Here is a 15,121-nt window from a genome sequence, read left to right on the forward strand (position 1 = left end):
AATCGACCCGCCTTCCAGTCGCGTGCCGTCCGTCTTCCGCGCCTGCGCGGAACCTGGCCGCGCGCGCGCGCCTAAAGCCACGCCCCACGCGCTGAGCCACGCCCTCGGAGGCTCCGCCTCTGTCGCCTGGATCCCACCCCTCCGCTCGCAGGACCCCGAACCCCAATGATCTTGCAGCAACCCCTGGAGCGACGCCCCCAGGGTCGGGCCCAGCGCGACCCGCGGGCCGACTCAGGGGCGTCCCGAGGCCTGGACGCGAGGTGTGTGTGGGGGCCCTGGGCGGGCCTGGCCCGGGGGCCCAGGAGCTTTGGCTGGGCCCTCAGGGCTGGTCTGCAGGATGATACGCGGTGGGGTTTATCGGCAGGGCTTGGGCATGAGCTAAGACAGGGTTGCAGACTCGGGACAGACTCCGAGGCAGGCTTCTGGATGGTCTGGGAGAGGGGGTGACTTAGGCGTCAGCTGAGACAGGGTTGGGCTGGGGGCTTCTGGCTGACGCTGCAGGCTTAGTTGGGCAGATCCTGGGGATGGGTCCAAGAGGGTGGAGTGCTCCTGGCTCTCTTTTCTTCCCAGCTCCCCTCTCCGAGGAGCTGTGCCCATGAGCACCAAGCGTCGCCTGGAGGAGGAGCAGTGAGTTTGGGGGCAGGGAGGGACTCCCAACAAGCCCTCTGTCACCTCAGGTCCCCATCAGACTACCTCTCTTCTGAATATCCCAGGCTGCCTGCCTCCCCGTCTCTCCCCAGGGAGCCCCTGCGCAAGCAGTTCCTGTCTGAGGAGAACATGGTCACCCACTTCTCTAGACTCAGCCTGCACAATGACCACCCTTACTGCAGCCCCCCCATGGCTTTCCCCCCAGCTCTGCCCCCACTCAGGTAGGCACGATCCACAATCCACTAGCTGGGCCTTCTGGAGGATCATACCCAACCCTCAGAGCCAATCTCCAGGCTCTGCCTCATCTTGCTATTTTTAGCTTCTAGCCAACCTCTGTTGTTTCCCTACTTGGCTCCTTGGAAGGTGCCAGCAGTCCAGGAGCCCCTGGGGACCTGTACCAGGTGGGTTGTGGCTCTGCCAGTCCAGCCTCAGCCCTGTGCCGTGACTGTCATTTCCTCTTCCAGAAGCCCTTGCTCTGAGCTGCTTCTCTGGCGCTACCCTGGGAACCTGATCCCTGAGGCGCTCCGGTTGCTGAGGCTGGGGGACACCCCCACCCCCCACTATCCTGCAACCCCAGCTGGGGACATAATGGAGCTCTGAGTGTTGGGGGCAGTGCCCCTGCCCACCTTCCTTCTTCCCCACAACAGGGGAGCCCAGCACTCCCACGAAGGGGGCAGCTGCCCTGCTTTTCCTCCAGACCAGGCCTCTGGGCACCAGGGCCTTCCCCCAGCAGAGGACACTGAGCCCCACGGAGCCCTGGGGTGGGAGGCGCAGGAGCATGGGAAGGGAGCCGTCCCCTCCCCAGAGAACTGAATAAAGATTGCTGAGCAAATGAAGGCTTCAGTGTGGAACCCAGGGCCTTTGGGAAGGGGAGGGAAGGGCAGGGGTGCTGGATGCTGGGGTTTCTCCTCAAGATCTTCCCTGGAAAACGGTCAGGGCACGGCCAGGTCCTGGCAGGCTGGGCTCAGGCATTGAGAATGTGTGAGTCAGAGCCTCACCCCCACCCCCGCGGCTGACTCACTCCTCCCTCCAGCTCTGGGAAGTCAGGCTGGGATCATGCCACTCTCCAAACCATTTAAAGTTAAAGATTCTTTTATTAATAAATTCTCTCCCCCTCCAAACTTTCTTCCCAAAATAAATATCTCCCCCCTTTTGGGGGTTGGAGGGGCAGTGTCTTAGGGCCAGCCCTGCTAGAGGGCCAGCCCCCTAGTGTTAGGAACAGGTCCCTAGCCCCCCAGGCTGAGACCCCGTCGTGGAATTTCAGTACATATGAGTGGGTGGGTCCTGATGTTGTGTCTGTCCCTCAGGTCAGCCTGGCCCCCAGGCCATAGTGGGGGTGAGGGGACCCTTGTGCAAATGCTGTGGTTCCTTAGTGTCAGCTGTCTGGCATGAGCCAGCCAGGGTCTCCTTTTCTATTCTGGAGCCAGAGTCAGGGCAGTCAGACACCTTGGAAGACCCTTCTGAAGCCTGGACCCAGGCCTCAGAGAGGTGATTCGCTGTCCCCCATCCCTCCACACCCCTGTGGTTGGAGCAGCCTGGCTCTGGCTGTGTCTGGGAGGCTGGGGCTGGCTCCAGAATGAATGAATGAATGATGAGTGGGCGCAGCCTCCTGCTGGCAGGGGGCGCTCACTGTCACTGGATCAGCGCCACGCCAGGGCAGCCCTCCCCGCCGGTCTCCTCAATGGGGGCTGCAAGATAAAAAGAGGGGCATCAGGAGCGGGGGAGATGTTGAGGAATGATGGGGGGGCCGTCGGGCGGGCGGGGACACACTTACTGGTAAACTTTTCTCTCCTGCGGCACCGTCTCCAGACCAGGAATCCGGAAAGCAGCCCCAGAACGAGGACCAGGCTCAGGGCACCCCCCAGGATGGGCCACAGCAGCCTGAAGGAGGCTGGAGGGGCCGCAGCGCCTGGGGACGGGACTCCAAGTCACACCTCGCCCCTCTAGGGACCAGCCCCGCCCCCTAGATCGGAGCCTTAAGCCTTTCTTCCACCGTGGTCCCTACCCCAGTCAGAGCCCCTTCCTCACTCCAGCCTCTCCCAATTAATTCCACAGATCTGCTCCCCTCTCCACCCAGCAACCTTCTCCCCCAGTCTGGGGTCCGCTCGCCTCTGGCCCCGCCCCCACTCACAGCCCAGGCAGAAGTCGCTGTGCGGTCGCGTGGGGCACGATGCGCAGTCCATGCACTTGTCTAGGTCCGCGCTCCAGGAGCTGCCGCGAGAGCAGGGGGTGGTGCCTGGGGAGGGGGCCGCGAGTCAGAGGCGGGGGGCGGGGGGCGGCTATTTTTGGGGCTGAGGTCAGGGTCGGCCGGCTCGAATAACGTGAGTCACCGGCGCCCTCCCTCCACATTCCTCACAGGTGACCGCACGGCCCGACCGGGACACGGCAGCGCGGGGGAGAGGGGGGCGTAGTGCGGGACGCTGGGGGGAGGGGGTCAGGTCCCCATAACAGCCCCCCCGCCGCCGCCGGCGGGTGACTCATTCCTGGGCACCGGGCCCGACCCCGGTCCCTCCCCCCGCATAGCTGGGCACTGAAGTCACCGGATGGAAGGGGGCACCCCACATGGTATGGGGGGCACAGACCTCCGTGCCTCTCAACAACCCCCCCAACTCTTCGGTCAAGGCGGGTGGGCAGACCCGGTATGGATCAGGCTGGGGGCGTGCCACCTTACCGGACGGGACATCCCTCCCTCAAACTTTTCTTCTCTCTCCACTTCCGAGTCCAGACTCAGGACCGAAGCCTCCCCCGCCCCCCAAGTTGGACAGGCGGGAAACTGAGGCCCGGACTACGGATGAAGCTGGGAGCGAGATGGGACCTGTCCCGGCCAGGGAGCGCGGTGTCTGGAGACCACCTGACCCCGGATCCCCATGTCCGCCTAGTCCCCCCAGTTCTGCCCCCTCCTCTAGGCCCCCAATGACGGCTCCCCGATCCCGGACCTGGGATTCCCCCGTCTCCCACGCCCTCCCGCCCAGCCCGGGCCGGGCATACCTGGCACTCGCTCCCCGGCCGCGGCGCGCAGCAGCGCCAGCCCGAGCCCCAGCACGAGGAGCTGCGGCAGCGGGCGTAGCGGGCCAGGAGACATGGTGCTCATCGGGCGGCGGCTGCAGTCTGCGCTGGCCGCCCGCGTACCGGGGCAGACAGCAGCGGCCCCGCCCCCGCCTTCCGGGGCGGATCCCTAGCCTCTGCCCGCCCCGCGATCCACCCCTAGACGCCGGGTCCCGCCCGGACCTCTAAGTTCAGTCATTCGCTCAACAAACGCCGTCTGGCCGCGGGAGCGGCCAGAAAGCCAAAGGGATGCAGATCTGGCCCTGCCTTCTCGGTGCGAAAGCCCAGGAGGTGCGTGTTGGGCGAGAGGGCGGATCTGACACGAAACAACCCAGCACAGAGAAAGCTGTTTCTTAAGGGCCCCGAGGGTATGATAATAACAATACAACAAAAATAATAATACTGTGCCCTTTAGTTTCTACCTTAGGACATAGTTACATAGTAAAATGTGGGCTTGTTGTGTCCATTTTTCAGAGTAAAGTGAGGCTCGGGAAGGTTAGGTGAGTTCCGGAGTCGAGCCCCAAACTATGTTCGGCTCCATACCCTGCGCCTTGACCCACTGCTTGCCGGACTTCAGCCAGTTGATGCCCTGCACCCGGGCCAGATGGGGGAGCAGTGGCTCCAGGCTCGAGCGCCCCCCACTGACGAGGTTGGGATTCGCGAGTCCGCCGCGGTGTGGACTGGGGTCTCTGCCCCTCCCCTGGGCGGTGGTCCGGTGACGTCATTGCCTCTTTAAGACCCCCGCCTCCGCCCCAGTCCCAGCACTCCGCCTGCTACTCCGAATCTAGGTGGACTCCTTCGCAGGTGAGCCTGGGGGAAGTGTGCGTGTCGTGGGGGAGGGGGTAGGTGCCTCGAAGATAGGGGGGTAGGGGGAGTGGAGGAGTTGGGCTGGGGTGCGCGTGAAGAACATGAACGGATTGGGCGGTAGCCACCCAGGGCCAGGAGCCCCTGGGCGGGGGGCTGCACCAAAGCCCTAATGGGGTCCTTTGGCGGAAGGGTTAAACGCCCCTCCCCCCAGCCCGGGGACAAAGGCACCGAAACCCAGGCGCCCCTCCCCCACCTGCGCTTCCCTCTGGGGCGGGGCTCCCTTCCCCCTCACCTGCGGGAGCGGACCCTGCAGCTAGCGCCGCCATTAGAACCCTCCAGGGTGCGCGGCTTCCAGGCCGGGGGGCTGAGGACACCCTCCTTCTGGCCAGACTCAGAAGGGAAATAGGGATCAAGAACGGGAGGGGACGCCCTCGGATGAGCCGAGCCTGTAGTGCGTGGAAAGGGAAGGGGTCGAGAGCAGGGACACTCTTGTAAGGGAGAGGTGCCGGGTGCCTAGTCTGGTGTGGCCCCGGCCCTAACCCGGCCAGAGGGCTGACACTGGGTTTCGGATTAGCGCTGTAAGGCCCCCCGCGTCCTATCTCCCCCCAGGTCATGAGTTCGGACCGGGTTATGGGCGGGTGCAAATGAGTGGAGAGTCTGCCCTCTGGCCACCCTGGTGGGACCGGCGCTAAGTTTAGGTCCGAGCCGTGCGCGGGAACTTTGGGCAATGGAGAGCCACAACGGGACCCTGAACGGAAGGGATCCCCCGCGGCGACCTCCAACACGAAGTGGGATGTGAGGGGGCCAGGGCTGCCCCAGAGGAGATGTTTCACTGGACAGACCCCAAAGGTGGTAAATTCTTTTAGGGAAGTTGTGTCCTGGGAGGATGGCATTTGGGGCAAGAATACACAAAAAAAATGTCACCAACCTTGGGGGTCTACTCTGTGGCCCCCCTAGGGGAGGGCAGAAGGGCAGGAACCAGAGAGGCAGCCGGTGGCCTTGGGAAAGGAAGTGCTTTGGGGTGGGAGGGCTGTTTTTGTTTTTGTTTCCCTCCATCTCTCCTGCCCCATCCAGGGTCTGACTGGGTGGGATTGTTTGGGCCAGGCAGTGGCAGGCAAGGCCAGGGCTGATTGGCCACTATGTACACAAGATCTTAAGATCAAACTGGCAACTGCCTGTTTGGGGTACAGAACCAAGTTGGGGTGAAGGGTTTGGACATTTATGTTGGGTGCTGGGAGGAAACTTGGATCTCTATCTCTTGGTGTTAAAACTAAGTTTTAAGCCTGAAACTCACGGCTAGAGCAAACCTACCACCCATTAACCCTGTGGGAACCACCAAAAAACTGCATTCTATTGTTTCATCCCTTTTGCCCCTTTGTACCCAAAGTAGCTGAAGCCATGGGCGAGCATGTGCGTAGGCTTTATATTTCACTTGCACTCAAAACAACTAGGACTGGGTTGCTTACTTTTTCACTCTTATAAACCAGTGCCTGTCTGGGGAAAAAAAAATACTAAAGCATTAAATGCTCATTTTTCCCATGAGAAAATGAGGCTCAGGGAGCATGCCTTGCCCATGTTACAGGACACGGTGTCCTGATTCCCAGGGTTCATACTCTTGGTGTCCTGTGTGGTGGCCATGGCATGTGGCACGGGGGTTAGCATTCATTGGGAACCAGGGGCTGGGCCAGCTGATCTTAACATTACTCTGCTTCTGTCCCGCAGTGCAGCTCCTCAGCCTCAACCTTGCCATGGCTTCTGCTGGTCTGCAAATCCTGGGGATCATCCTGACACTGCTTGGCTGGGTGAATGCCCTGGTGTCCTGCGCCCTGCCCCTGTGGAAGGTGACCGCCTTCATCGGCAACAGCATCGTGGTGGCCCAGGTGGTGTGGGAGGGGCTGTGGATGTCCTGCGTGGTGCAGAGCACCGGCCAGATGCAGTGCAAGGTGTACGACTCGCTGCTGGCGCTGCCCCAGGACCTGCAGGCAGCCCGAGCCCTCTGTGTCATCACTCTCCTAGTGGTCCTGCTCGGCCTGCTGGTCTACCTCGCAGGGGCCAAGTGCACCACCTGTGTGGAGGACAAAGACTCCAAGGCCCGTCTGGTGCTCATCTCTGGGATCATCTTTGTCATCTCAGGAGTCCTGACCCTGATCCCCGTGTGCTGGACGGCCCACACCATCATCCAGGACTTCTACAACCCCCTGGTGGCCGAGGCCCAAAAGCGGGAGCTGGGAGCCTCCCTCTACCTGGGCTGGGCAGCTTCTGGCCTTTTGTTGCTGGGTGGGGGGCTACTGTGCTGCACCTGCCCCTCTGGGGGGTCCCGGGGCTCCAGCCATTATATGGCCCGATACTCGGCATCAGCCCCGCATACTGCCTCTCGGGGTCCCTCTGAGTACCCCACTAAGAATTACGTCTAATTCGGGAAGGGGAGCGGGGGCTCCCTTGAGAGTGGAGCCTAACCCTCTGAGCTGGAGCCATGGCAATGGTGATCCATGACAGCTTTGGTGGTGTTTTTGCTTTATATTGTGGGGGGGGGGCGGTGGTTAATCCATTTGATAACCCACCTGGGCTCTGCTACTGGCGTTCCTCACCTTTGGATGATGGAGCCAAAGAGGTGATGCTTCAGAGTTTCTGGATCTTTCTCAACCCTGGACACCCCGATCTTAGAGACCAACCTGGAGCTTTGGGCCCCCTGTGAAGGGTGCTTGCTATCCAGGTGCTTTCATCCTGTCCCCGAGAGTTGCTGCTGCTGCTGGGGGTAGGGCCTCCCTAGGCCTGCAGAGACAAGCCTTCCCTTGCTGGTCAGGCCTCTGGAACCCCCAGGGGCTTTTGAGCCACATGTAGCCTCTAGAGGAGCAGGTGATAAGTTACCAAAGACCCACCCACCTCCAAGTCTTCTGACCTCTGGCTCCTCCATCCTGAGTCATGTCCCCCCTGTGCTGACCCCTGACCCTCCCATGCCCAGCCCCTGTGCACTTCTGCCATGTCCTGCCCACACTCACCAGTTTTTACTAAATAAAGCACGTTTTGTTTGGTTACTTGCCTTTGGTGTTGCTGGGGGTCTGCTGAGTGCCAGCCTGGCAGGAGGAGGTGGGCACAAGTCACTCACCTGTGTTGCCCCCGTGCCTTGCGTAGCCTGAGTGAGGTTACCCACTGGGCAGGACCTGGAGCAGGCCTTGGCCTGACAAACCCAGGAGAGGCCATCAGGTTTTCCCAGCCCAACCACAGATCAAAGGAGCCGGGTTACAAATGGTCTATTTATTCCCTACTCAAAAGGTGGGGGTGAGGGGGGTAGATGATGGGCAGGGCCTCTGGGCCTGGAGGAGAGTGGCTGCTCCCAGACGACCTGTCCTGGGCCTCTGGATGCTGGTAGTGGCCAGGTCAGAAGGGACCAACTCCAGGCCACGGAGGGCATAAGGAGCTACGCCCTTTGGGTGAGGCCCAGGTTCTGGGGGCAGGGGAGGGCCAGCCTGAAGAAGAAGAGAGCAGAAGAGAGAAAATTGGGGGAAGCAGGGGCAGGCCAGGGCACCCTGCCTGGATGGAGGTGGGGACCCCACTGAGGAGGGTCTAGACTCAGTCAGGCCCGCTGAGACTAGCCCTGCAGCTGGGCTGGGCTCCAGCATCTGGAAAGTGGGTTTCACCTGGGGGAGGGATTGACAGTAGAAGGCAAGGATTAGGGCAGGGCATCCAGCACAAGGTCAAGGTTCTAAGCAGCAGGCTTCCATGGACATTCACCTCACACGTAGTCTCTCTTGTCCAGCCCAGATGCACCCGAGCGGGAGGGGATAGAGTAGCCCAACCTCGGTCCCCGGGGCCGGTCGATCTGGGGCGGGGGGCATGTGCAGCAGAGGAGGCCCCCGCCCAACATAAGCAGGGCAGACGCCGCCCAGCCCAGGTAGAGAGAGGCTCCCAGCTCCCGCTTGAGGGCCTCAGCCACCAGGGGGTTGTAGAAGTCCTGGATGATGGCGTGGGCGGTCCAGCACACAGGGATGAGCACCAGGATGCCTGAGAGGAGGAGGATGATCCCCCCGGTGAGCACAATGCGGGCCTTGGCGCCTTCATCCTCCACGCAGGTGGTACACTGTGCACCCGTGATGGCCACCAGCAGGCCAAGCAGGGCCAGCAAGAGGGCGATAACGCAGAGGGCTCGGGCCGCCTGCAGGTCCTGGGGCAGCGCCAGCAGCGAGTCGTACACCTTGCACTGCATCTGGCCGGTGCTCTGCACCACGCAGGACATCCACAGCCCCTCCCACACCACCTGGGCTACCACAATGCTGTTGCCGATGAAGGCGGTCACCTTCCACAGGGGCAGGGCGCAGGACACCAGGGTCCCCAACCAGCCCAGCACAGCCAGGGTCATGCCCAGGAGTTCAAGAGCAGTCGAAGCCATCTGTCCCCTCAGTTAGGTCTTCCCAACTCTAGGAGGCCTGGATGATTTGCAGGAGTGGGTCCGATGGTGCGGAGCGTAAGTCAGCGTCCTCTGACCAAGACAGTCCTCACATCTGTGAGCCTCTGGCAAGGCACCTTCTCACTCCGTGCCCCTCACAGATGTGTCTCTGAACCTCCACAAACACAAATCAACCTCAAGTCCTGCTCAGCTGAGCGGCTGGTGTCCCTTCGAGGGGCCCCGTCGCCCCTCAGATGCCCAGCAGCTGCTCCGCAGTCAGGTCCCACCACCGGCTGTCTGACCCAGCTTGCACGGACCCTCCCGACCCACCTTCAGGCTGAAGAGAGACGTGTCCCCAGAGTTGGTGCAGGTTCACGCTGAGCGGCTCACCTGGCGGTGCCACCTGGGGACTCTGCTGGCTCCCGGTTGCAGGCGGGGTTTTAAGGCCAAGGCAGGGGAGGAGCAGAGAGGCCGAGACTGGGGAAGCCAGAGTGATGGGAGGAGGCGGGGCTGGGGATGGGATGGGGGCCTCAGGGTCAGTGCGGGGGTGGGTCATGACCAGGATGGAACAGGGGAAGAAAGAACATCCATGCCGTGGGAACCCATGGACAAAGGAATGGGGAGACTGAGGACCAGCTGTGGAGGAAGGAATGGGGGCCATAAAGGAACTGGCTCAGGACAGAAGTGGGAGGGTATCTTGGGGAGCCTCCTGTCCCCCGCCCGCCGCTGTCTCTGCTCTCCGCCACCCCGTGATGCAAACGCACCAGCTTCCCCAGTATCACACACCCCGCCCCTGTCCACCTGCCCGCCAATCGGGGACTCTCTGGAATCTGATCTGTCTCCCGTCTCAGCCCAGTGGCGCTGGCAGCTCCCGAGGGAGGGGCCCCGCCCACACTGTTCCCCAGCAACAGGTGCCTGGCGCTCAGCTCAGGTGGCATCACCCAGGCAATGGCCTAGAAAACCAACCCCCCCAACTTCTACATCAGCTCAGGTGTGCCATCCCCACCCCTGCTGCTGAAACTGGGGGCTGAGCTGAGGGTGTCTGGGGGCCGGGGACAAAGAGCCCGTTGTGCAGGTGGGGGAGGGGGGAAGGGGGAGAGTAGCAGGGGCGCGAGCCCTCCGTGGGGGTGCAGCCCTAGCACCCAACTCTGTTCCTCGGGGAGTGGGACACCACAGAGGAGGGCGTCCCTGAGCCCTGCCCCACAGTCTTCAGGAAAGACACCCCTCCTGAAGACCCCCTCAGAGCCTGTGACTCCCCTCGTGGGGGCAGCCTGGAAGTCACACAGACCATGGCTCAAATCCTGTCCCCCACCCGGGGCCAGTTCATGGAAGGTCAAGGTCCTCAGCCTCCTTGGGTCAAAGATCCCTTTGAGAAGCACACAAACAGGAGCCCCTCATTTTGGGCAGGCCATGAGCTCCTTCAAGGCTCTCCCTGGGTGCTAAGAACTGAGGATTTTTGTGTGAAAAGGGAGTTGGGGGCTGATGAAAACTCCAGTCTCCAGGGTGGTGGGGAGGACCCCCGGGGGAGAGCCTCTCCACCCGCCCTCCTCCTGAGGAAGCTGGAGCTCACCTGGCCTGTGGGGCAGGGGTGGGAGGCCCCCCAATGCACACCTGGTCGCTGCACCACTCTACGACCCTGAGGGAGGGGAGGGGTGCTAGGTGCCTCCTCACCTGCCCAGTGGGGCTTCATTTATAAAGGATTCTAATTTCAAGTGGCTGCATTGCTTCTGGGAATGGGTTTTAGCAATTTTTTGGAAGAGAGGTTTATATCTTCATCAGATTTGCAAAGGGGTGGGTGCCCCAGAAAAGCACAAGAACCCCTCCCCCTAAAATGGAGCAACTGAGGCCAGTGCCAGCCAGTGGGTCTGACAGGTGGACTCCAATGATTGGAGCTTTCTCCACACTGGGTGCCTCCCCAGAGAGGGGCAGAGATCAACTGGTATGGGCTGACCTGGTGGCCCCCGGCCTGAAGACGGGAGGAGGGTGCTAATGCTAGCTGGCTGGGAAACGGCCAGAGCTCCCTGCTGGCTGTGATGGGCAGGGGGAACCCTGGGCAGGTTGTCCAGCTCATCTAGTGCCCCCTCACGCCCCCAGGCCTCAGATTTCATGGGGGTAGGGGGTGGTTGAGAAGAAGGGCAAATAGAGGCAAGCCTTCAGTGGGCTCCCTCTGGGGCCACCAGGAATCCAGTCACACAGGTTTGGGCAGGCAGGTGTCAGGGAGCGGCAGCCAGCCTGGATCTCTGGAGGGCCCACCGAACCGCACAAAAGGCCTCCCATCCTGGGCAGCCTCACCCCAGGGCGTTTTCCTTTCCCAGGCCTGGAGAGAGTCTGCCTCCTGCCTTGGGCATAAGGTCACCAGCTCATCCTGATTTGCCTAATACGTTCCTGGTTTGAGCACTGAGTCCTGTGTAGGGGGGTCGGGGGGGACAGGGACAGTTGGTCAGCCTGCAATTGGGCCTTGCTTTAAGGGCCCACCAGTTCCACAGGCAGCTCCAACCCCCTCCCCCCAACGTCGTGATGGGGCCTGATGTGGGCACTACACACACCAGGTAAACGTGGTGCCCAGAGATGGCACTAAGAGGACCCTGAACTTCTTAGATCCCATTTCCTCTTCGGCCCGACATGTCTACACTCTACCCCTGCACTGCCACACAGGAGGTGGGCGCTCAGAGGATGAAGACACCCCTCTCGCCGCCGCCCCCAGAAACCAATCCCAGCCGGACCTGCCGCCGGGGGCGGGGCAGCTTCAGCTTCCTCCCACCTGTCTCCCACTTTTCCCCCTCTTGATAAGGCGCCTCCTCCACAGCCTAGACGGAGAGTAAAAGTGTCAGAGAACTAGGAGAGGCACACTGTGTGTGTGTGGGGGGGATGGGCAGCAGAGGTCAGAGTCCCAGGGCACCTGGGCAGGAATGTACTGCCCACCCTCAGCCCTCCTCAGGCCACGGCTGGGAGGCCCCAGGCCCTCTCTTAGGTCCTCTGGTCAACGTGGATTCAGCTGGATCTGGGAACCGAAGGGTTAAAGTTGGGGCCTAGGCTGGGCCTGGGACTCGGGCTGGAAGGCTATCGAATGGAGAGGCCGGGACCCCCACTGTGTAGTTACCATCTCAATGACACTTTACCGAGTTCGCAGGAAGCCCCACCTCATCCGCCACCTCCTGGGAAAGAGGTGGGGGAGGAGAACCTTCCCCACTGTACCAATGAGGGAGGAAACCAAGGAAATGGAGGAGGGCTTGCCCTCCTCACCCCTTCAGGGAGGGACAGAACCGAAACTAACCTTTGTTCTCTCTGGGAGGGTGGAGGGGTAGGAGGCTCAGGTGGGCAGAAGAGACTGCAGCTCAGCTTAGATGGAGGTGAAGTGGGAGGGGGTTAACTCCAATCCTATTGTCCATCTCGCTCCCCTTACAGGGGAACAGGACAAAAGAGGGGAACTGACTGTGGCCACCATGGTGCCAGGAAGGGTATGGAGGTAGCTATGGGGGCTGCACAACAACCCCAAAGGCTGCATCGCCCGTTTCCCTGGGGAGGCACCTGAGGCCCTGAAGTTGCAGGTGGAAAGCCCTGGCTCCTGAACCAAAAGGAGCAGAGGAAACACTGACATCCCGTAATAATTCTCAGGGACTCACGCCCCCACTTTACAGACAAGGGAGCAAGCTCAGAGAACTAAGGAACTTGGCCAAGAGAACACGTGGGAAACAGGACAAGCCTGATGCAACCCCAGACTGACTTCAAAGCCTCCGGCTCCTTGCCCAGCAACGCTGGCTGAGCTTCCTGAGGGTAAGCTAGGCCTCCTGGTGCCTCTTTCCCCGAAGGCAGTGCAGCCCGCAGCCCAGCCGGGCCACCCCCCACCATGTTGAGCTTCCCTCAAGCCATCCTCCCTGCATCCTGTCCTTTCCTCCAGAGCCAGCCATCCCCTCCTCCTCCCACTCCTCGCGGCTCCCTGCGTCATGGGGAAGTCTCTGCACAGAACAGCATCTGTATCTGATTACACGGGAAGCCACCCTCCACCCGGGTTCACTTTCACCGTGTCCATGTCCCCGTCTCAGAAAGCAAAGAGTACTCTCCACTTGCAGCACGCAGATCAGTGAACTCTGGGGTCAGACGTGGTGTCAACCCCACCCCAGGACCTTGCTGGGCAAGTCACGACTGCCCAATCTCCGGTGTCTCCTGGCTATAAACCAGAGGGAGAAGCCTGCCCTGCTTACCTCCAGGGTTGCCAAAGGCACTGGCTGGGCCGCAAGTGCCCTGCACACCTTAGGTATTATTGTAGGTATTAACTTGGGACTAGAGTATTTAATCAAGATCACAATGGCAGTTTCACTTGTAAACTGGGGCCGACTCCATTGACTGGGTAACAACTTTATTATCAGTCGTAATTGTCAGCTTACAACCAGCAGCAGTTAGCCATCTGAAGCTCTGAGAGTGCTGTCTTCTTTAGGAGCCCACATTCAGTCCTATCCTTCCTGTTTACTGTCTGATTCTCGGCTCAGAGTGGGGAGGGCTACAGGACATAAAGAGCATAGAGGAAGCAGCAAGCTGGCAGGAATGCGGACTCGGCCACAGTTCAGCAAAGGGGAAAGTCAGTCTACTATTTTTCCTGTGCCAGTGAGAGCTTTATCAAGGCACTAGCGCCTTTGGATCCTGTGCGAGTACTCCAAGGGCACCTAAGGCTCAGGTTCAGCAAGGGGTAGGGCCTAACACATGCTTTAGGGAAGCTGAAAGACAGCATGGCAGGTGGGCCAGCCCCACAACAGAGAGCACACTGCCTGTATGGATTGGATGGTGGCCCCCAACACTATGTCCAGTCCCAAGCCCTGGAACGTGTCAGTGTGGCCTTATTTGAAAAAAGGGTCTTTGCAGGTGTACTTAAGGATCTCAAGGTGAGAGCATTCTGGACTTAGGGTGGGCCCTACATCCAATGACAGGTGTCGTAAGAGAAAAACAAGAGGGAGATGTGAGACACAGCTACAAGGGAGGTCATATGAAGATGGAGGCAGAGATTGGAGTGATGCAGCCACAAACCAAGAACACCTGGAGCCACCAGAAGCTGCAAGAGTCAAGGAAGGATCCTCCCCTAGAGCCTTGGGAGGGAGTATGGCCCTGGGACACCTTGATTTTGGACTTGTGGCTTCTAGAACCAAGAGAGACTAAATTTCTGTTTTAAGCCACCCAGTTTGTGGTGATTTGCTACAGCAGTCTCAGGAAACTCATACACTGCCTTTCTTGCTGGCAGGTCCCAGGCTCTCAGAGGTCTCCCAAGGTCAATTTGGCTTCCTGATACCACTCCTGAGCTGCTGTAGAAGAGCCCATTGAGATAGGACTTCTGCCTGGTTACTTGAGTCCAAGCCACCTGAGTAACAAAGGGAACTTTATTCTGCGTTGTACATGCTGGGGAGAAAGGGGGGTGGGGGGTGGTGAAGGGAGGTGGTAAAGATGGGGAGAGAACAGGGGCTTCCTCTCATGACTCACCCTGGGAGCTTTCCTGTCCCTTGGGGACGACTTCAGAGCCCTTGCAATGTGACACTCTTGTTCCAAGGCCCAGTATCGACTGTCCATCAACACCGCTGTTCTCCCCGTGCGCCCAGGCCCAAGGGACCCCAGGATCTATTTCAGCTGAAAGTTTGACTTCTTAAGACTTGGAAGGCAGGTTCTGAGTTTCCAAGAAGCCATACAAACTTCAGCAGAGAAAGACCTTAGCGATGGCATCCAAACCCTTTACTGTACAAGGGAAAATGAGACATTTTGCGTACTCTAGTAAAAGTATTTTTAAATTTTGTTTTCATTTCCTCAAGCCGCGTGCTGTGGGCTCCCAGCCCCACCTGCCCAGATCACCAGCCAGTTTATCACTACCAGGAATTAGTTACATTCTCAAATGACCAGGCAAGAGGCTTCCTGTAGGACAGTAGGAAAAAATGGAAGAAATGGCCCCAATCTTCAAACGAGCTTATTTTCAGACTTGCTCCTTCCTCCCCCAAAGCTGGGCTGCTCCCAACACGCCCTCCTTCTTCCCCAAGACGGGCTCCGACCCACGCCCCTGAACCTGCCGGCGGGGAAGGCGGCGAGGGGCATAGCCCCTGAATCCAGTCAGGGCTGCCAACTCACCCGCCCGCAGCCCCTGCGGGGCGGGGAGAGCCGGGCCTTCAGCACGGTGGCGACAGGAAAAAGTGCGGAGGCGGGGGCGGCAGTGGCAGCGGCGGGGGGAAGGCGGGCAGCGGCCAGGGGTCGAGCGGCGCAGGCGGC

The 15,121-nt window shown here is 60.4% G+C and overlaps 4 protein-coding genes across 7 annotated transcripts; 2 read left to right on the plus strand and 2 right to left on the minus strand.

Moving 5' to 3' along the window:
* Positions 1 to 131: 131 nt before the first annotated feature.
* Positions 132 to 1,480, plus strand: HCFC1R1 (host cell factor C1 regulator 1). Of its 3 annotated transcripts, none has more exons than XM_081256639.1 (4): positions 132 to 260; positions 571 to 627; positions 714 to 869; positions 1,113 to 1,480. In XM_081256639.1, exons 1-4 carry the CDS (start codon positions 166 to 168, stop codon positions 1,246 to 1,248), a joined length of 444 nt encoding a protein of 147 aa, XP_081112765.1. In that variant the 5' UTR covers positions 132 to 165; the 3' UTR covers positions 1,249 to 1,480. The 3 variants fall into 3 exon arrangements, with proteins under 3 accessions (XP_081112765.1, XP_081112766.1, XP_081112767.1); XM_081256640.1 differs by having other exon boundaries at positions 741 to 869; XM_081256641.1 differs by lacking the exon at positions 571 to 627 and having other exon boundaries at positions 160 to 260; positions 741 to 869.
* A 242-nt stretch (positions 1,481 to 1,722) lies between these two features.
* TNFRSF12A (TNF receptor superfamily member 12A) lies at positions 1,723 to 3,791 on the minus strand. Its single transcript, XM_081256643.1, has 4 exons — positions 3,637 to 3,791; positions 2,780 to 2,884; positions 2,423 to 2,557; positions 1,723 to 2,336 (listed from the first exon to the last, which is right to left on the minus strand). Exons 1-4 carry the CDS (start codon positions 3,737 to 3,739, stop codon positions 2,281 to 2,283), a joined length of 399 nt encoding a protein of 132 aa, XP_081112769.1. The 5' UTR covers positions 3,740 to 3,791; the 3' UTR covers positions 1,723 to 2,280.
* Positions 3,792 to 3,877: 86 nt separating this feature from the next.
* Positions 3,878 to 7,535, plus strand: CLDN6 (claudin 6). 2 transcript variants are annotated; one of them, XM_081256637.1, is made up of 3 exons: positions 3,878 to 4,061; positions 4,168 to 4,497; positions 6,223 to 7,535. In XM_081256637.1, exon 3 carries the CDS (start codon positions 6,249 to 6,251, stop codon positions 6,912 to 6,914), a length of 666 nt encoding a protein of 221 aa, XP_081112763.1. In that variant the 5' UTR covers positions 3,878 to 4,061; positions 4,168 to 4,497; positions 6,223 to 6,248; the 3' UTR covers positions 6,915 to 7,535. The 2 variants fall into 2 exon arrangements, with proteins under 2 accessions (XP_081112763.1, XP_081112764.1); XM_081256638.1 differs by lacking the exon at positions 4,168 to 4,497.
* Positions 7,536 to 8,217: 682 nt separating this feature from the next.
* CLDN9 (claudin 9) lies at positions 8,218 to 8,887 on the minus strand (the record flags this gene model as incomplete). Its single annotated transcript, XM_081256011.1, has 1 exon — positions 8,218 to 8,887. One exon carries the CDS (start codon positions 8,885 to 8,887, stop codon positions 8,234 to 8,236), a length of 654 nt encoding a protein of 217 aa, XP_081112137.1. The 3' UTR covers positions 8,218 to 8,233.
* Between the last annotated feature and the right edge of the window lie 6,234 nt (positions 8,888 to 15,121).

This window comes from Mesoplodon bidens (genome assembly GCF_964165515.1).
Source record: "Mesoplodon bidens genome assembly, chromosome: 15".
Classification (NCBI taxonomy): domain Eukaryota; kingdom Metazoa; phylum Chordata; class Mammalia; order Artiodactyla; family Ziphiidae; genus Mesoplodon; species Mesoplodon bidens.